The sequence below is a fragment of the Pipra filicauda genome, unplaced genomic scaffold (assembly GCF_003945595.2).
Source record: "Pipra filicauda isolate LSUMZ 115617 unplaced genomic scaffold, ASM394559v2 scaffold241_size1546129_pilon, whole genome shotgun sequence".
Classification (NCBI taxonomy): Eukaryota; Metazoa; Chordata; class Aves; order Passeriformes; family Pipridae; genus Pipra; species Pipra filicauda.
Window position 1 is genome coordinate 1,323,645 of NW_024104356.1, and position 24,349 is coordinate 1,347,993.

Here is a 24,349-nt window from a genome sequence, read left to right on the forward strand (position 1 = left end):
TCCCTTCCCGGCGCCGGCACTGCAACCCCAGCGTGTGTCCCTTCCCCGGGCTCCGTTGCCCAGCCCCGGCAGTATGGACCTGCCCCCGCAGCGCCGGGCATGGGGAGGTGCCAGTGCAGGGGGACGCCCTACTGGGCCGGGGGCGGTCCCCGCAGCCGAGGTGAGACGCCCCGTTCCCGCTTATCGCCGCCGCCAGCCCGGCCCTGCAGTGCCGCGATAGCCTCCGGAGCCCCAGCGGGGCCCTCCCGCCGCAGAGGTCAGGCAGGACGAGGCACTGCCCTCCCGGGGATAAATATAGCCCTTGCCTCCCCCCGCGGCCGGGACCGTGCTCCTGGCCACCGGAGCCTCCTCCGGGCTCCTCGCAGCTCCCATCTGCCATGGCAGGCATTCTGCTCAGCGGTTTCCTCGGTGGCCCGTACCGTGGCTGGGCCCAGGTGGGCTGCACAGTGCCGTAGAGCGAAGGGAGACTCGGACGCGGGAAGGGATGATACACCCCATCTTTATTAGACGGCTATACAGCTGTACAGCGAGGGCGTGAGGGTGCGGTACGGCGCTCCTCAGGGATCCCCGCACGCCCCAGAGGAGATGAGGAAGAGTGGCTCGCCATGCACATGGGACACTGACACAAGCACAACATGCGGCAAAGTCTCAGGCCTGCTCTGCCCGGCCTTTCCCTTCTGACAGCCCAGGGAAAGGCCTAGGCTGTCCCCTTGGGCACTGCCTGTAGCCACTCAGCTTACAGACCAGCAGCAACAGTACTGGGAAGCCCAAACACAGTGTCCCACAGCCCCAGAGAGGCTCACCTTGAGCAGGGCAGCAGCCTGGGCAACCAGGGAAGCCACTGGAAAGCTTGGGTTCCTGGGGATTTGCTTTCAGTTTCCTTTCACCAAGCCATGACAGTCCCAAGCCAAAGCTGCTGTGGGGCTGTTGCAGCCACTCCTCCATGGAAAGACCCCAGCAACATCTAGGTCCACGGAGCCCTGACCCCAGCACTGAAGAGCTGAACTCCACCCAAGCTACGCTTTAGCATGCTCTGTTTGATCTCATACAGACCCCAGAGCAACTGTAGCCCCAGCCCAGCCCTTTCCATGGCAGCAGGGAGCCTGCTACCTCAAAGAGCCTGACCCTGCACAAGCCCCTCAGCCCTGCTCATGCCTGGGCTACACAGGTGTAGTACCCCTGGGAGTAGGTGGCTTGGCAGCACGTTCTGTCCCATGCTCAAAGGGCAGAGGGCAATAACCCTGGCAGGGGAAGAGGGGTGGCCCTGGACTCCAGGGACAGCAGAGTGCAGTGTGCAGTGCTTGCAGAGGGCATGGCAAAAGCAAGCAGCCCCTGCCAGAGGCAAGAAGAATGGAAAGCAAATCCTGGCAGGAGTTAGCTGGGATGCAAATCCTCAGAAGCTGCAAAGAGAAGAGAGGGAAACCAGAAGGATGGTGGGAAGGTCTTGTCTGAGGCTACACGGCACAGCTGGGATCCTGATTCCCCACCATGATCCCCAGGCTGAGCTCCTTCAGGACTCCTATCCAGGCATGACACAGCTGCTTGGTACATGGTCTCCACAGCAGCTGAAACCATGTTGCAAGCAAAAGGAAGGTTTCAGGAGGAAAGGAGGAGCTGTGAGCCTCTGGGCGAGATGCACCAAAACCTTTGCCTGGGGAAGAGGAAAGGCCCACTTCCACAGGAAGAGCATCAAAACAGACCCAATGCAACAGCACCTGGGCATGGGGAAAAAGGCCTTTTTTGTGCCTGGAGAGAAGGAACCAACACACAGAGCACAAGACTTTCAGGATGGGCTCTGAAGGGGCTGTGAGCACTACCCGGAGAGCCCAGCTGCTCCACACTGGGGTCTCTTTGGCACTGCAGGAGGGCCCACTAGCAGCCTGCATCCCATGGGTGCTGCACAGGGGGAAGATGCTGCTGCCCCAGCCCAGAGGCATGGCACGGAGGTTGCCAGATGGGAGGGACATCAGGGACCCAGGACTTTCATCTCACTGACCCTTTCTTGCATACAGGGAATGGACCAGCTGTTGTGAGAGTCAGGGAAGAGCTGCAGTATCCTGGGATTGAGCCAGAGCTGTTCCCACCAGCTCTATATCCCACCCGTACTCACAGCAGCAGCTACCAGGGCCCATCCCTCTGCAGGGTGCTGAGACAGAGGGGTGGGTTACTGCCCCACTGCTGTCCTGCTCAGGGCTGAGAGGCACAACACTGGTCCCCTCTGGAAGGACAAGCGTGGTCCTGGGCACCTCCTCAGGGTTGCAGGCAGGGCAGTGTGGTGCTACAAACTGAGCTAGACCACCCTCAACAACTCCTGCCCTCATTTTGGAGGCAGGTCCCAGCTCCGGAAGGACATCTGGATAGAGCTGGTGCCATCTCACATCCCTTCAAAGAGCAGCTGCTGCTGCCACCTCCAAGACAGTCCACAGCTCCTCGATGCTAGTCCTGTCACGTCAGCTTCCACAGCCTCTGCAGAGATCCTCCGACACGGACGACACAGATGTGAACACAGACACATGTATGTACTCACACACGCATTCACCCCACAAGTCAGTGGTGTTGACTTGACACATGGCTGGACACAAGGTGCCACAGCAAAGCCGCCGGCCTGGCAGTTTTGTCTCTTCGGCAATTGATGGCAACAAAATGTCCACTCAGGACAGGAGAAGAATCAGGCCGATGCCACATCCTGCTGCCCAGGTGGCTCCCAGTCTGCAAGCCCCATGAGATTCCCCAGTCTACAAGGCTATACCTGCAAGACAGAGAGGGAAGGTGACACCTACTGGGACCAGCTGCCAGCACCCCAACCTGACATGCAGAGTACCCTGTGGCCCTCTGAGCCACAGCCCCTACCTTGTGGATCTGTGGCGGAAGCTCATCCTCTGAGCTCTCCTCTGGCACAGGCTCTGGGTGCCTCGCTGACTGCCCGTCCTCGGCCCAGCCTCCCAGAGGGAGACGGGAGAAGTGTGATGGAGCTCTGTGCACTGTGCCTGGGTCTGCAGGAGAGGCAAGAAGGAAGATTAGCTACCTGGGGGACTGCCAGTGCTCAGCAGCAGGCAAATTGCTTGTGCCAGTCCATAAGGGCATGGGTTATTGGGCTCAGACCTCTGCCCTGGCTCCCATACCTGTGATGCCCCCGTATCGCCGCTGGAAGCCAGTCTGCAGCGTGGCTGTCTCCTCGGTGGGCTGCCGCGGCGAGGAGAAAGGGTAGCTGGCAGAGCGAGGAATGGGGACGGGGCCACTCCGCTGAGTGTCCAGCTCTTCGTGGGCGCTCTCCCCGCTCTCGTCGCTCTCTCGTCGGTGCCAAGTGTGCCGCTCAGGCTCCAGCTGGGCATGCTGCTTGTGCAACTGCATGACAAAGCACGAGTGACTCAGCTGCGTGGGAGAGCCCATACGCCCAAACACACCCTCTCTGCAGCACTGCACACACTCGGTCTCCTGGTCACAACAGACAGGGCAGCCCAGGAGCAAGGCAGCCTGCTTTGCTCCACACCCCTCTGTCCAGCCCGGCTCTGGGTTGCTCACCTCGTGCATGTAGAGTGCATGGAGACTCATCTCAGTGGAGGCATACTCCGACAGGATCATGCTCTGCAGCTGACCCTCCCAGGCGCTGCTCCCCGAGCTCATGGTCCTCGCATCGGCACTGCCATGAGACACACAAGTGGTGTTTGGTGCTCAGGTAGCCCCACACTGCCCAGCCCCTCTACACTCTAATGTCAGGCTCATAGAGATCTGCTCCTGAATTGGGTAAGAACAGTTCCTACCCAGTTCCTTCCGCAGCACCTCCCCAAATGCACAAGGTGACCAGCCCTGTTATGGCACTGCCTCTTCCCTATGGGGGTCTCTCACCACTGTGATACCTACAGAACAACAGGACCTCTACCCTGTCCTTTGGGGCCAGCCTAAGCACCTCAGTCTAACTGTACTTGTGAGTATGTCCCTTGCTGTCCCGGGCTGCAGAGAAAAATGCCACCATGCACCTAAGACAACAAGATGGCAGTTGGGCATGGGGTAAAGGAATGTGCAAGGTCTGCCCCTCTCCAGCTGGCAGCTTACCCAGAGGCTGTCATGGCACTGGTACCACGAGGCTGGGCTCCCTCTCCATCCCTTCCTGCCGCCTGAAAGCTGCTGGGAGGCTGCTGGGTAGACTGGAGTGGGGAGAAGGAACGCAGGGCCGAGGCCACTTCAGAGAGATGGCGGGATGCCTGTCCGTCCCGGCTCATGTGGAAGCCCAGTGCTGAGGAGCCTGCTATCACATTGGCAATCAGGCTGTGAGGCTGCAGAGTTGAAGGAGAGAGAGTCACTGTCCTGTGCAGAGCTGGAGAACTGATCCCCACCAGCAGCACACAGCTGCGACAACTCAGCTATTCCAGCCCCTCTCCCACCTCACAGGGCTCCAGGACAGCCTTCTGTCTTCTCCTGAAACCCTTAAGTGTCCCAGCTAGTGCTAATCTATCACATTTGCATCCCCACATACATCCCAGGCAAGGGCAAAATTGCCTAGAGGGTCTGAGGATCAGTTTGCCAGCATCGAGCAAGCACCCCAAGAACACCCTGCATTCCCTGAGCCCAGGCACCTCTGATTCCGACTGCAGGGACTGGATGGAGCTGAAGAGGGCATTTTCAGGGAGCACAGCCTGCTGAGCCAGCGCCACGCTGCTATCTCGGTGCACCCGTTCCTTCAGGAAGCCAATGAAAGCTGTGCTCTCACGAGGCGGCTGCCACTTGGGGTTGGTGATGGCAAAGTGCATGAGGGACAACTCCGTCTTGCCATCCTCGGCCTGCTGGTAAATGGAGGCCTCCGTCTTTCCTGCCGACATCCACTGCAGACAACAGAAAAGTAATGAGGGACAGGGTCTGCTTTGAAACCCAGCCAGGCCTGGGAATCCTGCAATCAGACTGGGCAAAGCACGTAACACCCAGCACAAGCTGGGCTGCAGCTCCCTATGTAGCAGGTGCTACATACACCATAAGTCCCACATTCATTCAGCCCTCACAGCCTGGAGAAGAAGCAACAAGCATGGAGTCTTCCACCTCCCAGAATGAGCATCACTGCTAGGGAACTGGAGCTGGGGACAGTCACAAAATATGGAGCTGAACGCCTTGTCTTGCACTCTACAGCTCACAGCAGGAGTGATTGCAGCCAACAAATGACTGTTCTTAAAAGCTTCCCACCACTGAATTCACCCCCTTCCTAGTTCATGACTCTGTCACTAGGGAGTCTTTCCCTAGACAAGTAACCTAAATTCCCAGGCACAGGAAACAGATGGATCCCTTTTCCCTCCGTACTAGATTTTACGTAATGGAAAATGCTTCCCATTTCCTCAAGGCTGCCTCTCTCTTGAGCACAACCAACCCAGCTTCTTTACATCAGTTCTTAGTGACCACACTTTCTAAATGTCCAAATATCTCCATTCCTCTCTCCTGAGGACACAAGACTCTCGACTGTGAAGACAGGCAACGGCGTCAAAGAAATGACAGAGCCTGGTTCAGAAAGTATCTGGTCAATAATCACAGCCGGGCCACAAGAGCCTTCTGGGGCTGGCAATCTATGTTGGCAAACCCAGACACCCTACCCGTAGGTGAGTGGCTGGGCTGCGGGCTGAGTTAGGGCCTCTCATAGGTCTAAAGGACCAGACATGCTGGTGGGCAGCCCAGGTTGCTCTCCCGCCTCCCATGGCACCTACCGCCGGGTGGCCATGCTGGCGCACATCCATCTGGGCGAAGGAGCAGGTGTCACCCACACCCACCACCTCCACAGTGAAGTTGCGGAAGAAGTCAACAATGTCCAAGGACTTGGGCCGCAGGAAGATGATGAGGATCAGGGGTGTAATAATGGGACTCAGGAGCTCCTCCAGGATGAAGACCTGAGCACAGACAGATGGGTTCAGCACAAGCTTGAGGATGTCAAAAAAACCACAATCCCAAAGCCAGCCCCCAGCTCCAGCCCTCCATCTCCTGGGGCAGGGTGTCTCTGAGAACGCTGCCCTGCTCCTCTAGCAGCCCAGGAGCTGCTCAGCTCTCCAGCAGCTTCTTCCTCCTGCAGGGATGGGGCAGAGTCCACAGCCCTACCCCACACAAGCCAAGCTCACCGCTTTGTACTGGAAGAGCTGGGCAAACTCATCCCTGGTCTCGTAGCGGTGGGCGTTGCCCTGCCAGTGGTCAGGCATGTAGTGGATGTGTGCCAGGATGACTCGCAGCAGCTGCTCTGGGCAAAACACCAGGTGCTGGTCAGGAATGAAAGACCTGCAGGACAGGACAGGGAAACATCACAGCATCACACCTCAGTTCCTGGGAGGCATCATCCTAGGAGGGCAGGGTGACTGCCCCATATCACAGCTCCACCTGTAACCTTCCTGCCAGCCCAGCCCTTCATATCATGCAATTACTGCACCCAGGATCACTGCTACCCCCTTTCTTCTGCTTGGTCCTGCCTCTCCCCAGCCGTGCCCCTCACTCAGGCAGATTCACACCCATTTGCAAGCAAAGAGCATGTTTACATGGATTACCAGCCCCACCGCTCCCCACAGCGCTGCCAGGAGCACAGGGGCAGCATAGACCCAACCTCACCTGCACACCGTGATGCCCACCCCGAGCAGGGTGACCGTGGTCAGGACATGCTCGACTGCCAGCACGTCCTCATCATAGATGGTGAGAGCGATGAGCACGGCCAGGATGGAGCCAGCAAAGAAAGCCACGTTCTTGGCCACGATGGTGAGAAGCGGGGAGATAAAGCAGTTCATGTACTTGGAAGCTGGCTTGTACCCCTTGCTGAGGCGTGAGTGCAGTTCATGATCCAGCTCATTGAAGTGACGGAGGTAACAGCGGCCATAGAGAGACCAGCAGCGGGCGCCCAGGCTGCCCGGCTCCCGCTTCAAGATCTCTGTGTAGCTGAAGAAAGCATAGAGGATCTGCCAGATGAGGATGAGGGGGCAGAGGAGGAAGTTAGCAATGCCAATCCAGAGGATGCGAGTGCTAAGCTTCTCAGCCAGCTCTAGGCGGTTCCCGGCCCGCTTGTACTCAGCCTTCAGGCTCCACTCGTTCTCAAAGAGGGAGCCAGGACCCCAGAAGAAGATGAGCTCAAAGTTGTACTTGAGCCCACGTGTGTAGAAGACTGTGTCTCCCAGCAGTGGTAGGCGGAAGCGGATGGGCAGCAGTGACTTGTTCACCATGGCCACCATGTAGTTCTTGAAGCGGAGGATGCGGTGATAGATGTCCAGCTCTGTCAGCTCCTTCTTGTGGATGCAGATCTGGTGCTCCTTCTGGATCTGCACTATGCGGGCCTGCACCTCCTGCCAGGTGTAGTAGGGCAAGGTGGACTGGAAGGGGACAAGCAGCAAGATTAGGGGCAGGAGGCATCCAGGGTCAGAAGCTGGGCTGAGCCCACTGAAGCAGCAGGTCCCAGCGCACGCCTTGGGGTGCTGACAAAACCCATGCAACACCAGGACACAAGGCACCTCCTGGCACCGCTTCAGCCTGCAGCGGGCAAACCCCATACCTGGTGCCCTTTACCCCTAGATTAGCACAGATGACTGTTTCCCAGCCACTCACACACCAGCTGCCTTGGAGGCCCAAACATAGCTCCAGGCTCCCATGGGTCCTCCCAGAGCTGCCATTTGGAGTCAGCAGGGAGACACAAACAGGGGAAGGGACTTAAGCAGTGTCCCTGAGGGAGCCCATGGAAAAGGTGGTGAGAAACCGGGCCTCTTGGCTCACCCCACCTCTCTCAAGACACTTTCTCCCTTCACAGGATGCGCACACACCTTTTCATGTTGTCCATCAGAGCAAGGACTCTGGATTAGGATGTATGTGCAAGCCTCAAACCCCACCTTTGACATGCCAATCTCCTGTGTGACCTTCAACAACTAAGTAGCTCCACGCCTCGGTTCCCCCAAAAGTAAACAAGGAAGATGAGGTTGTCCACAATCCAGAGGGGTATGAGGATATCCTTGCTTATGCCTTCTCCGTGGAAGGCAGCACAGAAAAGGCCATCACTGAAGAATACACATATTGAGTGGCAGATGGCAGAGATGCGTGCCAGCAGGCAGAGAGGCAGGCTGGGCAGAGAGGGGTTAACATGGAATAAGCTGGCTGCTGGAGAAGAGGCTGAAGGGAGACCATGTGGTTATGGAGCAGAGGGAAGAGTGCTTTGTAGAAGTCTGAGGAGAAGCGGAGAGGCATGCAGGAAAGTTGCTTCACCCAGCAAATGCCTCCCATGACCCTCAGCATCCTCACACAGAGCCCCTGGCTCGGCTACTTACCATAGGGATTTTCAGGGCATTGATGTAGAAAGAGTGAATCTCCCAGTAGCAGCAAATGTTGTAGATAAATTTGACAAGTCGGTGGATCCAGAAAACCCCAGCTATCACCAGGATGCAGATGAGGAAGCTGTTTGCCTGGATTCTGTAAGCAAGAAGAGGCAAGTAGGGGGAGACAGGCCCAGACAGGTGCCCTGACTACCTGAGAAAGCAAGAGCAGTGGCTAACATGCCCTCCACTGCACCCACCTTGCACTGCAGACATTTGGAGGCAGGAAGGCATCTGGCAAAGTCACCTTAATGGGCTCGCTGGGATGCTGGCTGTGATTTAATGCTTTGTTGGCAAAGAGGATGTCATAATCAACACAGCTGATAAGAAAGGTGGTGAATGCCACCACAAAAATGAACTGCCTGTGAAAAAAAAAGGAGCAGGTGTGAGGGAATCACCCTTCTGCTCCCCTCCCCAAAACATGAAGCAGCCAGGGTCACACGTCATGGTGATGCATTCCCACAGCCATTGGAGCAGGAAAGCTCATGGACGATGGTTCCTCAAAGTGAAATGCAGGTTTGGGGCATGGAAAACCCTAATGAGGGGGAGACAGGACAACTATGAAAGGAGCCCTTCCACCCTCCCAGATGCATGAGCTTGGCAAATGCCTATGACTGTTCCCCAGCAGGTGTCACAGCCACAACAGAGGGGAATCCGCACTTACATGAGCTCAAAGATCTCTCCAATGAGCATGCAAGTGAAGCCATTCTTCTGATGCAGGTTATAGACGTGAAAGCTACAGTCAAGGAGAACAGCCTGGACACTCCTCTCTGATGAAGGATGGAGAAGTTTCTGTCCCACCCGTATTCCACAGCTCCCCAGTCAAGTCTCCCTCCACCACCGGCAGAAAATCCTTCCCAACCCTCCTCATCAGCAAGCTGGTTCCCCACTGCAGGAAAACATACTCTGCCCAGGTAAAGCGCAACTGGAGGACTTGGTTTTATCCATGCTCCTTTCTTCCCCCACCCAACACCCAGAACAGGGTCTGTCCCAGCACAGAGAAGAAACTCAGCCTGCCCTCAGGTTGCACAAGGATGGGTAGGGCAAGGCAGGACAACACAGAGGCAGGCAAAAATGCATTCAATGGCACCTAGCACCTATGACTGGTGCCCCTGTTTCTGACCCAGGCAATGTGGTCAGCATAACTAACACCATTCTATAAGGCAAGCAGCCATTCTCCATGACCGAGAGGGTCACCCTTTCCCCAGTTATCAGGCCCTGAGGGTCCTGTGAACCAAGTACACAAATCAAACAGATTTCTCTTTCCTCTCCCTCAAGATTCCTTGGCTCCAGGCTGATTACTCTCTCCCATGCTGTCCTTGAAGGTCCCAGGCACCTGGCCAACCTGACAGAGGTGATGACCCAGTCAGAGAACACGGAAGTGTAACCCCACCCAGAGCATTGCCCACAAAATCAAGGAGTTCCAAGTCCTAAGTGGGAACCTGTAACAGAACTGCCGCTGGACAGTGAGACCCAGGATCCCACAGTAGCCAGGGACACTTCCACTTGTCATCTGCTTCCTCTGAGAACTGAGTGACTTGTATTCTTTTATAGGATTTTTGATTCTCATTATGACTGTTATACTGATATAGCAAACCATGTATTAAGATATGACCTGATCTGTAGAGAATCCAGGTGATTAGAAACCATAAGCTAAGAGTGCTATAAAATTCTGTGCTGTGCTACTTAAAAAATTGTCCTACACTGATTCTGCTTACAGAAACCCTCCACTACTCTGATTATAAATGCTATGCTAGCAATAAAATCTGTTAAGAAAATAAAGCATTAATTGTAACTACAACTTAGTACCGTCATCACTCTGCCAAGAATCCCTGGAAGCAGCTGTCTGACCCTCAGTGTCGGGTGACAGCATCCCAAGGTTTGGGGCTTCTGCCAGCCCCTCTGGAGCCGTGTGGTGTCCTACTGGAAGGGGCAGACACTGCCCAAGCTCCAAGTTACACCAAACCCCATGTTTTCCCCGCACTGAGAGCCCGATAGGCGGGAGTTGCATCCCACCTGACCCCCGCCCTGCGAAAGGATATTCGAGAAAAGAAGAGGTCCAGGTTCTCGATGTGATGCCACGGAGCTGAAGGAAGAAGCAGCACAGGGTGAGGGGCCCTCAGCACACCCACCCCTGCTGTTGTGATCGGCACAACACACTTCTCTCCCGCTGCCCCGGGCCCCCGAGGTCCCAAACCGGCCCCGCAGCCCCCACTCCCGGCTTCTCTCGGTGTCTAGCCTCTCCCCTCCGTCCCTGGCCTCTCCCCGCATCCCGCCGCCGCCAGGCCCCAACCTCCCCTGCCGCCGCTCACACTTGGCACCCTCGGGGACGTGGACAAGCAGGTCGCCGCCGCCGGGGGGGGACTCGGTGGAGGAGCTCTCCAGGCGCTGGTACTGCGTCTCGAAGTGGGCCATGGCGGGGCCCCCCCGCCGCCACCGGCCCGGCCTGGCCCGGCCCGGCCCGGCGCGGCCCGCTCGGCCCCGCCCGCGACTGGCGGCAGCGGCGCCCAATGGCGACCGCGGGGTGGGACGCGGGCGGCCAATGGGCAGGTGGGGGGCGGGCGCGGTGGCCAATGGGCGGGAGGGGCGGGCCCCGCGGCGGCGGCGGGATGTGACGAGAGGCGCTTCCGGGCCGAGCGGCGGCGGCCGAGCGTGAGCGGCGCGGGGGGTCATCGGGGTACGGCAGGTTTGGGGGGTGATGGAGGTATGGCAGCTTTCGGGGGGCGGTGGAGGTATGGCGGCTTTGCGGGGGTCATCGCGGTACGGCAGGTTTGGGGAGGTCATTGGGGTACGGCAGCTTTTGGGGGGCAGTGGGGGTACAGCAGGTTTGGGGGGCGATGGAGGTACAGCAGCTTGGGGAGTTCATTGGGGTACGGCAGCTTTGGGGGGGTGATGGGGGCACGGCAGGTTTGGGGGAGTGATGGTACGGCAGCTCATGGAGATATGGCAGCTTGGGGGGGGGATGATCGCGGGGGTAATGTCCCTGGGTGGTGCAGGATTCCGGGGGCAGCGACGGCGGGAAGGTCCCGGCCGCAGGGAGGGCTCGGGTGGAGAGAGAGCGGTGTGCCCGTGGGTCACCCGCGGGTGGTTCCCGCCGGGCCTGTCGCTCAGGCACCGTCCCATTCGCCAGGAGCAGGAGCAATGCTGGCCCCGGAGAGCAGGTCCGTGTTCGAGGCTGCCCAGGACCCCGCCCTTCTTCACGGTCTGACCCTTGTCAGTGGAGTTGCTGCAGATGCAGGTGCTGCTGAGTTGGCACCAGTGAGCCACGGTGCGTGGGACTCCGTGGGGACGGCATGAGGGAAGTATTTGTCTAAGCTCTTGCCCCCCAGCCCCAAGCCACAGGTTAGGAACTCTGTCCCTAATAGAGCATGGGTGGTCACGCTGGAGCTTGGCCATGGGAGCTGCCTTGTGAGCAGATAAATGGGCTTTTCTCAGTGTCACCCCAAGGTCCCCGAAGCTTCTTCTACAACCATAGGGCTCTTTGGGTGGCTGAGAAGGGACCCAGGAGGCTCTGCTCCTTGTGGCGTAGTCTGGGGAGCTGCCTGTGCAGAGCGCTTCCTTCTTCCTACAGAGAAGCCTGCAGCCACCAGCTGCAAGGAGAAGGTCCATGAGGTCCCTGAGATGCCAGAGAGGATGTGCTGCTCAACCTGTGGGCAGGTATTCGGCAGCCGGGAGGAGCAGGTAAGCAGGACCGGGCAGTCACCATGAGGTGGGCGTGGGGCTGGCATGACTGGTGGGGTCCTGCTGTGCAAGCTCAGCCCCAGCGTGATGCAGCCCAATGCTGGCTGTTTCCTGGAGCTCTACTGCTCACGTCCTGTTGGTATCTGGCATTCAAACCTTGCATGTTATTGATTAGAAGTGTCATTTAGTGGAAGTAAATGTAAGTATAGCACAGGGCTGTACCTCTTTAGGTTAACTGTTCCTTAATGTACTGCAGTCTTCCAATCAGGATAACTGAAGACTCCCAGCATAAGTTTAGCCCTCGGGGTCTGTCACCTCATGCCCTTTGGTGCTGGGAGTTTCCATGGACCACTAAGACCCTGCTGGCTCATACCTCTTTGCTCCACAGACTGAGCACTACCGTCTCGACTGGCACCGCTTCAACCTGAAGCAGCGACTCCGGGGGCGCCGGGCAGTGCCTGTGGAAGTGTTTGAGGAGAAGACCCGCACAGGTGAGGAAGGGGGCTGTCTGCATTGGAGCCCAGGGGCTGTCAGCGACCTTGCTGGGCCTGTTCTATGCAAGGATGAAGCCCTCTGCTAGCTCAGGGTTCCTTTATTCTGCCCCTGTGGGGTCTTCTGGAGTTCCAGCACTGCTCCTGAGCCTTGATGATTTTTTTAGGGCGAAGGGGGCATTATAACTGAGCTGCTGCCTAGGTGTACCTGCGGATCCAGAACCCCAAGCCCCTATCTCCTCAACCCACAGCCCCCTTGTGATACGTAGGGTATTGGACAGAACATTCCTGGGGTTGTGGGCTTGCTCTTGGAGTCACCTGCGGAGTTTTGGGGAGGCTGTTAGGTTAATCTTTGCCCTGTTTCACTGCACCTTTTTTTTTCCCTTGCAGGTGATGTTTCGAGCATCTCAGGATCCGATTCAGAGAGCTCTGATACAAGCAGTGAGTCAGAGTTGCTGCCCTCTGCCAGTGACAGCCCTGGGACCCCACAGACTTCCCGCTCCCACAAGGTGCTGGTCCGCAATGCGAAGGGCCAGCTCATCTCTGCATATCGCTGCGTGCTGGTCACAGGGAAGGCAAGTCACAGCCCAGCTTTTTGGGAGAGGGACTTCAGAGAAGGTGGGTGGCACTGGGGGGTAGACATCTGTCTGACAGTCCCTGACTTCCCATGATGGGAAGGGTGGTCTCTGGTGCCAGATCAGAGCACCAGACTTGCTGGTAGCCTATTTTTTGGCTCTGGGGTGCTCCCAGAAACCTATTTCTGGTGCCAGCAGAGGGGCTGATCTCTGCCCTGGGGGACAGCAAGAGCTAAGGAGGTGATCCCTGCTAGCAAGGGTGTCTGTATATCAGGGTGACATCGAGGAGCCAGCAGAGCTGACAGCGTCACTGCAGAGCCTCAGCATGAGCACGTGCTGGGTTGTGCTGATGATGGGTGGCGGGCACTTCGCGGGAGCTGTGTTCCGGGGGTGAGTACAGAGCGACAGCTGGGCTTACTCCTTGGCCGGGGTTGCATGGTCAAGTGGAGCTACTTTTGCATGTTAATCCCACGCGCACTGAGCCCTGTTGCTCATGCCTGCCCCTCTCCCCAGCCCCCAGGTGCAGGAACACAAGACCTTCCACCGCTACACGGTGCGAGCACGGCGTGGCACAGCCCAGGGCCTGCGGGATGCCCAGGGGTCAGCACCGAGGTCGGCCGGAGCTTCCTTGCGGCGTTACAATGAGGCTGCTCTGCTCAAGGTGAGGATGCACCACAGCACTGGGCTCTTGTCAGGGAGACGTGGTCTTATCTGGCTGTGTGAGGTGGTACCACACTGCTGCTGGAGGGCATAGCAGGAGTGTGGGCTCTGCAAGAGGGTCAGGGCATAAACGAGGCTGCTCTGAGGCCCTCCTGGGTCTGTCCCTGCTCCAGAGATACCTTTGCCCATGCAATCTGCTCAGGATCCCATAGTGCTTCCCCTTCCTCCCCAGGATATTCAGGACCTCCTGGCAGCCTGGGCACAGCACCTGAATGAAGCTCAGCGCATCTTCCTCCGGGCCCCTCGTCACAACCGTGCGCTGCTCTTTGGTGGCAGGAACCCACCCCTCACCCGAGGGGACCCTCGCATCTGCCACATCCCCCTCAGCACCCGCAGGGCCACCCTGCGAGAGGTGCTGCGAGTCCATGCCACGCTGGCCAGCCTGCAGGTGTATGGTAGGTCAGACCAGCCCTTGTTCCTGTGGGTCAGGGCAGGTGGGGTGACGTAATCTCTTGTGCGGGAGGGGATGTTGCCCTATGGGGTGGAGGTGCTAGCTCTCCAGCCCTCAATCCCTGGAGACATGGGGTGTTCCCTGTCCCCAGGCAATAACAGGAGCACCCTTGCTGCCCAGGGAAGGATACACCAGTGGAGGATATCACGGGGTCCCCCAGGAAGGTCTGGCAGAAAAGGCAGCGGAAAGCAGAGATGAATCCCCCGCAGGAGAACACAACTGGTGAGTTGAGCCATGGAGGGAAACATAACTGAGCAAACAGGAGGAGTCTGACCAGATAGGAGGCATGGACCAGATTTGTAGCCCAGAGGAGAATCTGTGGAATGTGGCCTCATTCTGGACAAGAGAAAGATAGAGTGTGCTCAGCTGAGAGACCTAAGTGATTGCTCCTGTGTGAGGAGCCTCAGCCTCAGTCTTATTACTCACTCAGCTGCAGAGGTGGAGGAGGAAGAGGAGGAGGAAAGCCCTGCAGGGGAGCTGGAGACTGTCGAAGTGACACTGGGGACCTTGGACCTCCAGGAGTTCGAAGTGATGCCCAAGCGAAACCGCAAAAGGAAGAAAAAGAGGGACAAGGTGAAGAAAGGTGAGGGGGAAGAGCTGTCTGGGGGCGGTGTAGGAAGGCCATGGCTGAGGTGCAGGCTGACCCTGTCCCTGTTCCTTACCATGTGTTCCTTGTGCAGAGCCCTGTGCTGAAGAGACTGGATACCATTGTACTCAGTGTGTGCAGCCTGGCTGGGAACCAGTGACGGAGCTGCAGGGGGAGACTGAGGCTGGGCCCCTTCTCTGGGGTGATGGAGGTAAGTGGGGTCAGGAGCTGGGTCACCTGGATGCCTGCCCCATTTACTGGTGGCTTTGCAGTGGGGTGAAGAGCACGTCATGCAGGTGCCCAGAGCAGCTGGGTGTGGGATGTCTGCAGTGCAGCCATGTGCCTTTGAGTGAGCTGTGTGTATGTAGGAGCAGTAGCTCTGAACCGGAGGGCCAGGCAGCATCTGGCTAAGCCAGGTGTTTTGAGGGGATTGGAGTGGGTCTTATCTCAGGACTTGTCTGCTACCAAGTGCCATGGTACATTGTCAGAGACTCTGAAGGTGCTGGAGATCCTGCAGTGCCCAAATCCGGCTAGCAGGATGATGCTTTAACTGCATTATGCATGTTTCCTAGTCAGACCAGAGCACCGCTCTGCTCAGGGAGGCATCAGATTCTCTCCTGTTCTCCCCTCACAGGAGACCCTCAGACCCAGCTCCGCGATGCCTTATTCACCGCCTGCAAAACAGGGGATGTGCAGACACTGCGGCACCTCCTGGGTGTGCGAGAGAGCGAGGGCCTGCCAGGGGACAGCGAGGATGGGGAGGTCACACAGACTCTGGATATGGCCTACTCCCTGCTCAATCAGCCTGTGGATGAGCGTGGCTGCAGTCTGCTCCACGTGGCAGCGCGGGCAGGCAAGGCGGAGGCCGTGTGCCTGCTGCTGGAGGCAGGGGCGGACCCTGCCCTCAGGTATGGCTGCAGAGTCCCTAGCAGTTGACAACCAGAGCTCTGCTGTGGGAGTCCAGCAACTCGTTCCTGTCTCAGCTGCAGGAAACTGGTGCCACCCTTGTCCTGGGACAGACAGGATTGGTCTCTACCACCCCAGATGTCTGGGTTTGTTATGGGAGGCCTAAGCACTGAACTGTCCTTTTCTCTGCCTGCCTGGTCTGGCACAGCAGCAGGCAAGGCAATGCCCCAAAGTGCACCCAGGTTTATTGGTGAGCAGTTCTGAGGGTAGGGATGCGACCAAAGCCTCATGCTGGGCCTTTGAGATGCAAGAAGGGGAGGATTTTGAGGATTCTAGTGTAGGAATAAGGAGCTTTCCCCTCCTTGGCTGTGATACCATGGCCTGCAGTACACATTGCATATTTCTGGGGAGTCACTGGGCTCACAGTCCAGTGGGACATGGGCAGTAAGATGGCAGGGTGAGCTGGTCTCCCTTGTCTTGCAGGGACAGGCAGGAAAGGACCCCATACTGCGTCTCTGCTGACAGAACGACCCGCAACGCTTTCCGCAAGTTCATGGTGGACCATCCAGACAAGTACGACTACAGCCGTGCCAAGGTGGGTGCCTGCCGCCTGCCCTCTGCCCTTGCCTTCTGGAAGCTGGGGGACCCCAGAGCAAAGTGCCCCTCTTCCACTTGTGCTGTTGCCCCAGGCTCAGTGAGAAATGCTGCCTGCCCTCTGCCCCCAGGTACCAGGGCCCCTGACACAGGAGATGGAAGCCAAAAAGCTGGAGAAGAAGCGGGCACAGAAAGCCCAGCGGAAGCAACGGGAGCAAGTGCAGCGGGAGGAGCGGCAGCGCTGGGAGCAGGAGCAGGAAGAGAAGCAGAGGTTCGCGGCTCTGTCTGACAGGGAGAAGGTGAGGCTGTGCATTGGGAAGGGGATTGAGCCCGGCTGAGGCAGTGCTACTGTGGTGGGCTCTGGGCACAGCAGCTCCCAGGGGCTAGGGGTGGCTGAGCTGTCTCTCTGCTCCCCAGAGGGCGCTGGCTGCCGAGCGGAGGTTGGCTGCGCAGCTGCAGGACACCGGCACAACGCTTACCAACATCAGGTAATGGTCCCGGCAGCACGGCTCTGCACACAAACTCTCCCATGTCAGCACAGCTCTTCCCTACCCTTCTTGCTCCAGGTCTCATTTCCAGTCTAAAGCTATTCCTGTCCACTCAATTCCCTGCAGTGCTTGTATAAAAGATTGCTTTCTGTCTTGCCCTGCTCCCCTGAAATATTTTGCAAAGGATGACTCGGTCCACCTGCAGCCAGATCTATGGCAAGCCAACTCCCCAGCCACTCCTGTGCCCCTGTTCCTGACTTCACATCTCTTCCCTCTGCCATCCCACAGGCTTATTGGCAGCCAGCACAGCCTGTGCTGATCTGGGCAGGGGCTTTACAACTACATATGAGGCCAAATTCCTCCATGTTTATTCTGCCTCGAAGTGTCCTCACACTATCCTCCCACACAGCATCTCCTCCAGGGAGCATGTCTCGGCTAGGCTGCTGGGTGAGCACATCAGCCCTGCAGGACCAGACAAGCATCAGCTCCCTCATGCTGCTGGTGTCTCATGTCACAGCCCAGGCAGTGAATCTTCTCCTCCTTTAACTCTCTTCAAGTGTCCCCTTTACTCAGGGCCAGCTCTGTTCTTTCCTGCAGCCGCTGCTGGCACTGTGGAGAGTCCCTGCTGGGACGGATCCCTTTCCATTACCTTGACTTCTCCTTCTGCTCCACGGCCTGCCTGCAAACCCACCGCCGGGCACAGGCCAGACACACCTAAGGCTGGGGACTGCTGCCACCTGCCAAGGACCAATGTGGGGACACAGCTGAGCACTGGCTGTGCAGCAAGGGAGAGCCTGTGGACCATGTCACTCTGGGGCAGCTCTGGCAAGGCTCTAGGCATGAATGTCGCTCTGGGTGCTGACTCTGGGGACGTTAGAACTGAGAGGTTGTGCTACTGTGTGGTGCCAGGACTATTTGGTGGCCTGGCTCCAGCTGGGGGTCCTGCTGCCAGCTTTTCTCATGGCTACCTTGTAGGCTGCTGTCTGTGCTGGAGGGACAGATCCTGACACATACAGACCCTGCAGCCTTGAGCTACCAGCAACCACGCTTGTGGGCACCTTTGAGGTGGTTCTTTGTCCTCTCCTCTCCTGGCTGCCCTCAGCATCTCAGCCCTGTCATGTTAGCAACTACCTCTTCTGCCTACATTGTCAATAAAAAGGTGCCTTGACCCCTTAGACAGGGGCAGAGTCAGCATGAGTACTGGAACTATTTGGGATGAATGTGGGATTAACATGCAAATAAATCTCAATCGTGGGCCCCTTTCTCATTAGCACAAGCCCTGCCTGGCCTGAGAGGAGGGCAGAAAGCTCTGTATGTCTATGTCAGGATTTGTGCCACTTTCCTAGGACCCTGCAGCCTCTGTACTTCACCAGCCCCCTGCCATCTCCGCAGCCCCAGCAAGAAGCAAGGCCAGTGCCCAGCAGCACTGTGTTTATTCTGTGGCCGAGATGCTGTGGCTGAGGGTCCTGTTGAAAAGGGGTCGGTCGAGAAAGAGCAAGAGGGGGGTGAGGGGTGCCCCTTCCAGCTCCAGCACTGTGATGTTGTTGGGACAGCCGACGTGCAGCACCGAGCCGGGCACGAAGAGGGTCTGCTGGGGCCCACGGTGGGTCCAGTACCGGCCCAGGTTGAAGCCGTTTATCCACAGCTGTCCCTAGAAGATGATGGAGATGGGACTGAGCTGTTTCCTGCTCTACCCTCACCCCCTTTCCTGGCACTGCCTTACCTTGCTCCAACCTGGGAACTTCACGAAGGTGTCCCAGGCAATGCCAGGGGTCTCAAAGGTCCCGGTGTAGAAGGCTGGCCCTGCTCTGCCCCTGCTGCTTGATTTTGGCATGGCAGCGTGGGGCCAGCCCTGCTGGACTGCAGTATCTATGGCCAGGGGATAGATCAGCCAGTTGTTGAGAGGGATAGAGTCCAATGAGATGTTTCCCAACAAGCCCTGAGATGGAACAGGAGGGAAAATGAGGTAGCAGTGTCTGCCACAGGCAGAAGGATACTTGGCTTCCCTAGCAGCAGTGAAGGTGGAATAGGATTCCCTCTGAGGGCCTGAAGGGCCCTGGCTGCCATGGCACCTTAAGTGGGAGAGGGGTGCCAGTCTCTCAGTCCTGTCTTGGCAGGTTTGCCAGGGAATGGTGTGAGATGAACCAAGGAACAGGACTTGGGGTGGCCCCCCTGAAGGCTGGGGTCTGTCACAGGTGGCAGTAGAGGAGGTGTTTGGTCACGTGGGTGGCCAGGCCATTCCCTCTGGAGGGCTCTCTCCTCTTACCTTGAAGTCACTGACATTGGCACCGAAGCTGATCCTGCCCATGTTCTCCAGGAGCATGTCCAGGGTGTCCCCTGCCTTGCCTGTCACACGCAGTGTCATCTGCCCATCCCTCTCCAGCATCCCCTGGTACTCCTAAAGCCGCAAGGTCAGTGCTGCCAGTCTGTGCTCAGATCCCACCACCCCCAGTGCTGCCAGCCCTCGCAGAGCCAGCCCAGGGCTGCCCTCTGCCCCCAAAGGGGACAGATTCAGGCTAGAGAGCCACACCACAAGGGCTCGGTGTGGCTCTCAGCACTCTGGCTGTCCCCAAGGCCCTGGCATGGCACAGCTCCACTGCTGGCTGTCCCACAGCCCTCAGCACTGGCCCAGGGACTGGTGAGCTCCCACAGCCTCACCTTGTGCAGCATCACGTAGCCACGGTCACAGATGCTGTGGGGAGGAGCACTGAGTGTGGCTGGGTCCGGGATGTCCTGGGGCAGCTGTGTGCGGTACAGCACAAAGCCATGGGCCTGCAGGACACAGCACAGCAGCACAGAGGAGAAATGGGGCTGGAGACGAGCTCTGCTCCTCTGCCCCAGAGCCAGGGCCAGGCAGACAGGGGCATCTCCCCAAGTGTCCCCCACTATTCCCAGCCCTTCACCTGCTTTATGGCCTCAAAGGTGAGGGGGAACTGGCTCTGGATGGGCCCAGAGGGGCACAGCACATCCAAGACATCCAGGAGGTCAGCATACTGCAAAGGAGGGATGGGTGCTGGGCAGCTAAGCAGTGCCAGGCCAGGGCAGCACAGCCCTTAGGACAGGCACTCACCTTCCGCAGGGCTACCCAGCCATAGGCATACTTGGGAGTGGCAGGTGGCATCGGACCGACTGGCAGGGGCTGGAACTGAACAGCAAACTGTCAGCTGCCCCCTGGGGCAAGCAGGGAGATGTCCCTTGCCCTGCTGGGACCCTCTATGTTCCCCTCTGTCCTGGCACAGGCAGCAGCACCCAGTACTGTCCCCTTCCTGCCAAGTTCAATACCTTGCTGATGACCATGCGGATGGCAAACAGCTTCTCGGTGGGGTCTCCTGCCTCTGAGAGGGGGGCATCATAGTCATAGCTGGTGGTCACTGGTTTGTACTGGTCCTTGTAGTCAGCACCTGGCCGGGGAAGCAATGTGAGCAGGAGGAAGGGGCTCTGGCACAGCCCAGGGCATGGAAGCCAGCCCCAGGCTGGCTGCAATGCAATTGGAGGGCATGATCCCCAACTGTGGACCCCTGCCTAGGGACAAAAGGAGTCCCCAGGCGAGGACAAGCTTGGGTTCAGGGGTCCTTGGTTATGTGTCAGCCTGCCCCATGAGACAGAACAACAGCCTGAAGCAGGCTCCTCAGGGATGGCCAAGGAAAACCCCCCAAGCCCCGCAGTGCCCCCTCCCTAGGGCAAGGCCCTACTCACCACTCCAGTAGGCAAAGTTCGTCCCTCCATGAAACATGTACCTATGATAACCCCAGAGAACCCAGTCAGCACCCACACAGACTTGGCAGGGACTCACCAGGCACTGGCCCCTCCCTGCTGCACCCACAGTCCCAGCCCTGCCTGCCCAAACCCCGTGGGATGAAGGTAGAGGTGATGCCACCTCCCCTGCTGGCTGTGCGCCCTGCCAGCTGACTACTTGCATGTTGACACTGGCTCCCAGCTGCAGTATGTCCTCCAGCCCCTGGGCCACCCACGCTGCACTGGTGCTGGCGTGCGCCTCCCCCCAGTAGTCCAGCCAACCTGTGTAGTACTCAGAGTTTACCTAGGGGAGAAAGGGACTGTCACCCGCCTGGACCTGGGGCTCCTGGCACCCGTTCGTCATCCACATTCCCCCTGCTCACCTGCAGCCTGGCCCCAACACCCCTCTTTGCCTCTGCCTCCCCAAAGCCATCACAGGTCATTCCCCCACAGTGCCCATGCCAAGCTCACCAGGGGGCCCTTCGGTTCCACTCGGCGCTGGGCATCAAACAGCTCTGTCACATTGGATCCTGTGGAGGTGAAGAGGAAGTTTGAGCAGGACAGAGAAGGAATCCCCATTCTCTCTCCTTGTCCTCCTCCTCCCCCGTAGGGGTACCTGGCCCGAAGTCGATGGTGGCGTAGAGCCCCTGCAGGGTGCCACAGCGCAGCTCCTCCGCTCGCGTGCTGTCGGTGGTGAAGAGCAGCACCTCGCTCCCCAGCAGCGCCCGAAAGGAGCCCAGCAGGTGCCGCAGGTATCCATAGTCACAGGCATAGTAGCTCCCATATTCATTCTCCACCTGTGAGCAAGGCAGGGGCTGGCACCCAGGATGCATATGACAGGGCTGCAGCCAGGTCCCACCACCCACTGGGATAAACACCCAGCTCCCCTCTTTCCTCCTGACTTCATTAGATGTAGTGAACCCCCCCAGGTGTGTCCTGAAAATGACCTTTCAGCCCCACCATGAGTCCTATCTCTGCCAGTGTCCCTCAAACCACAACTGGGGTGATGACAGGTACCTCAGAGTCCCAGCCTTTGGATTTAGACCCAGGTCCAGAAGTTGAGAGGGATTTATCTGAGCTGTACTGGGTGAGGTCACAGTGCCTTTTTGGGGCACATCCAAAGATGACCCAGAGCAGGGAGCTGGGTCCCACGGCACCTTACCTGCACGCTGATGATGTTCCCCCCATGCTGGTACAGGTGTGGCTTGATCTTGGGCAGCAGGACATGGAGCCAGGAGTCCACAGCTGCCAGGTAGGCTGGGGTGACAGAGGGCAGCTCAGCCTGGCTGCAGCATCCACCCCAGCCCACTTGCAATCAGCCTGCCAGAAGGAAGAAAGAACAGACAGGGAAGGGCCAAGCACAATGGGGAAGTGGAGGTGGAGTACAAAACCACGAGGCTCCCAAAAGATGGAGAAGACTATAAGAAAGACAACACACGTGGGGCTGGCAGGTGTGTGGAGAGATACCAGTGTGCCAGGGCTAGCACCAGGCTGTAAGAACACAGTGGCCAGAGCCCTGTGCTGAGCCTCACCGGGGTCAGAGGAGCGCAGGATGATGTCTGGTTTCCACAGCAGCCAGGCAGGTAGGCCACCCTGGAGAAACACATACAGCAAAGAGGGAAGCAAAGAAACTGCTCAGCAGCCCAGGCTGACACACAGCTGAAACCAGCCAGCACAGTACTAATGCTCAGCACCAGTGCAGCATGTGCCCCACAGGGCAGCAACTTTGGCTGGCATGACACTGGAGTCACTGTGGCAGTCAGAAAGCCAACCCCACTGAGCCCTTCCCAGACCACCCGTCACCCCTCTGCCATGCAGGGGGCCAGGGCTCACCATCTCCCACTCTGCACAGATGTAGGGCCCTGGCCGCAGGATCACCAGAAGTCCCAGCTCAGCTGTCAGGTCCAGGAAGGCTTCCACATCCCGGTTCCCAGCAAAGTCATAAACCCCTGGCAGCGTCTCATGGTAGTTCCAGGGGACATAGCTGGGGCAAGAGGGGAGATCAGCATGCAGGGGTTAAGGGTACTCCAGCAGAACAGGGAACCATCCCACCAGCCGGTCCCTCTGCTACTGGGAACTGGCCTCCAGCCTGAGCTGATTATGGCAACTGGGGTTGGACTGGCACTAGCCCAGGTTCATGCTTGTGTCTGGCAGGGTTGTCCTGGAACAACAGCCCAGTGCAAGTGTTGGACCTTTCTCCCTGTGGTCAGACAACACCTTTGTCTCTGTTCCTACTCCAGAGATCCCAGAAACCCCAAGTGGCTGTGGTGGCAGTGGGCTGTGCGCCGTTGGGGCTTACACCTGCACAGTGCTGAGCCCACTCATGTGCATCTTGAGCAGCCGGTCCCTCCAGGCAGGCCGCGGGACACGGGCGTAGTGGATGCTGCCTGAGATGTAGCGGAAAGGGACACCATCCTTAAGGAAGCAGTTGCGCTCATAATCCACCTGGAAGGAGCGTGGTGAGGGAGAGGCCTGCGGGAGAGTGGCAGTTTTGGGGGGGCAGAAGACTCTCTGCAAGCCCAGCTGCCCCCTCCCATGCTCCCTGGGACAGGGACTGATGGGAGCTATTTCCGGGGGGGCTATCCCCCGAGGAGGGTACCACACTGCCCTGGGAGAGCAGAAGGGATAAGCAGAGCAACCATTCACACCCTCCCTGCTAATCAAACATCCAGCGGCTGAGATAGTGGCATTTTGCTGCTGGGAGGGGTGCTGAAAGGACAGGCAGGGAGCTGGAAATGCAAGCGGGACATTGGAGCGGGACGTGGGCGGCAGCACAAGGAAGCCATAGCAGGAAGAGTAGGAACACGGAGAGGGAAGCAAGGCAGATTCCGGTGTCGTCCCACCGGATCTTTCATAGCCTAGCTCCACACGGTTCTCCCAAACTTTTCCACCCGTGTTTGCTAACCTGCGTACTCAGGAGCCTCACCGCCAGCAGCAGGGCGAGGGCCGGCAGCCCCATCCTCGCCGGGTGCTCGGCAGGCCCGGGGCAGAGGACGAAGCTGGACGTGGACACCACCATCACATGATCCGAGAAGGATCTCAGCCAGCGCCGAGTGCTGCTTCCTCTAGATATTCAGTGCAAGCAGCTGGAACTGCAGCACGCCTGGGGCGGGATCATGGGACGGGGATGGGCGGCTCCGACTCTCCACGCCTGGCCAGCCGCACATCAGCCCCTCCAAAGCCCATCCAGCAGGGGATGCTGGCGGCACACCACCAAGAAGGCTCCGGCCGGCGGGCACATCCCCGGTGCTCCCCGGGATAGTGGGTGACACATGTGGAGGGACAAGGAGCCTCATAAAAGTATCACCACCAAGCAGAACCCTTCCAGTGAGCTCAGCCTGCTTCTTTCATCAGAGAGGTGGTGATGGAAACCTCGGCTGTAGCTCTAGTAGGGGGGATGCTGCTGCTGGCTGAGGGAAAGGAAAACATCCCCAGACAGAGGGTCAGAGCTGGGGCTAGAGCTGATGACAGGCGTGTCGGGAGATGCCGCAGGGAAGGACGAGCTCCGCTGAGGTGGCTCCGTCATCTCTGTCCCCTGCAGCGCCGACCCGCTCGCCTGTGCGAGGGGTTTGGCTCACCGGGGCCAGCCCCGGGAGCGGCGGGGCTGCGGGCTGCTGCCGCCACCGCCACCGGGGGATGCCACGGCGCCGGGGGCACCGCGCGGGGCTGCCGGGCGCTGGGTGCTGCGGTCCCCGCTCGCACGGAGGAGGGAGCCCGGGATCCCCGCCGCAGCGGCGGCACCGAGCAGCGGGAGGCGGCGGCGCCCCGCCCGGTGGGTGACGCGGCGGGTGACGCCGGGGGTGACGCGCGGCGGCGGGC

At 58.6% G+C, this 24,349-nt stretch overlaps 3 protein-coding genes across 8 annotated transcripts; 1 reads left to right on the forward strand and 2 right to left on the reverse strand.

The window, feature by feature from the left end:
* Nucleotides 1–482: 482 nt before the first annotated feature.
* ATG9A (autophagy related 9A) lies at nt 483–10,779 on the reverse strand. 2 transcript variants are annotated; one of them, XM_027734773.2, is made up of 14 exons: nt 10,616–10,779; nt 10,346–10,389; nt 8,968–9,032; nt 8,504–8,665; nt 8,259–8,400; nt 6,568–7,316; nt 6,090–6,243; nt 5,685–5,864; nt 4,575–4,820; nt 4,054–4,274; nt 3,523–3,640; nt 3,123–3,345; nt 2,851–2,993; nt 483–2,749 (listed from the first exon to the last, which is right to left on the reverse strand). In XM_027734773.2, exons 1-14 carry the CDS (start codon nt 10,716–10,718, stop codon nt 2,744–2,746), a joined length of 2,556 nt encoding a protein of 851 aa, XP_027590574.1. In that variant the 5' UTR covers nt 10,719–10,779; the 3' UTR covers nt 483–2,743. The 2 variants fall into 2 exon arrangements, with proteins under 2 accessions (XP_027590574.1, XP_027590575.1); XM_027734774.2 differs by having other exon boundaries at nt 10,597–10,778.
* Nucleotides 10,780–10,920: 141 nt separating this feature from the next.
* Nucleotides 10,921–17,986, forward strand: ANKZF1 (ankyrin repeat and zinc finger peptidyl tRNA hydrolase 1). 4 transcript variants are annotated; one of them, XM_027734780.2, is made up of 16 exons: nt 10,921–10,980; nt 11,434–11,571; nt 11,875–11,984; nt 12,373–12,475; nt 12,866–13,050; nt 13,325–13,440; nt 13,564–13,711; nt 13,943–14,165; nt 14,342–14,443; nt 14,652–14,804; nt 14,902–15,018; nt 15,442–15,715; nt 16,197–16,308; nt 16,439–16,606; nt 16,725–16,795; nt 17,393–17,986. In XM_027734780.2, exons 2-16 carry the CDS (start codon nt 11,445–11,447, stop codon nt 17,511–17,513), a joined length of 2,130 nt encoding a protein of 709 aa, XP_027590581.1. In that variant the 5' UTR covers nt 10,921–10,980; nt 11,434–11,444; the 3' UTR covers nt 17,514–17,986. The 4 variants fall into 4 exon arrangements, with proteins under 4 accessions (XP_027590581.1, XP_039237745.1, XP_027590582.1 ...); XM_039381811.1 differs by having other exon boundaries at nt 14,658–14,804; XM_027734781.2 differs by lacking the exon at nt 10,921–10,980 and adding an exon at nt 10,991–11,007.
* Nucleotides 17,987–18,211: 225 nt separating this feature from the next.
* On the reverse strand, nt 18,212–24,274 carry GLB1L (galactosidase beta 1 like). Of its 2 annotated transcripts, XM_027734783.2 has the most exons (16): nt 23,436–24,274; nt 22,830–23,002; nt 22,364–22,514; nt 22,063–22,123; nt 21,693–21,787; nt 21,147–21,327; nt 21,002–21,060; nt 20,713–20,834; nt 20,492–20,532; nt 20,078–20,196; nt 19,866–19,940; nt 19,699–19,788; nt 19,454–19,567; nt 19,062–19,193; nt 18,519–18,734; nt 18,212–18,446 (listed from the first exon to the last, which is right to left on the reverse strand). In XM_027734783.2, exons 1-16 carry the CDS (start codon nt 23,547–23,549, stop codon nt 18,228–18,230), a joined length of 1,962 nt encoding a protein of 653 aa, XP_027590584.2. In that variant the 5' UTR covers nt 23,550–24,274; the 3' UTR covers nt 18,212–18,227. The 2 variants fall into 2 exon arrangements, with proteins under 2 accessions (XP_027590584.2, XP_039237746.1); XM_039381812.1 differs by lacking the exons at nt 19,699–19,788; nt 19,866–19,940.
* Between the last annotated feature and the right edge of the window lie 75 nt (nt 24,275–24,349).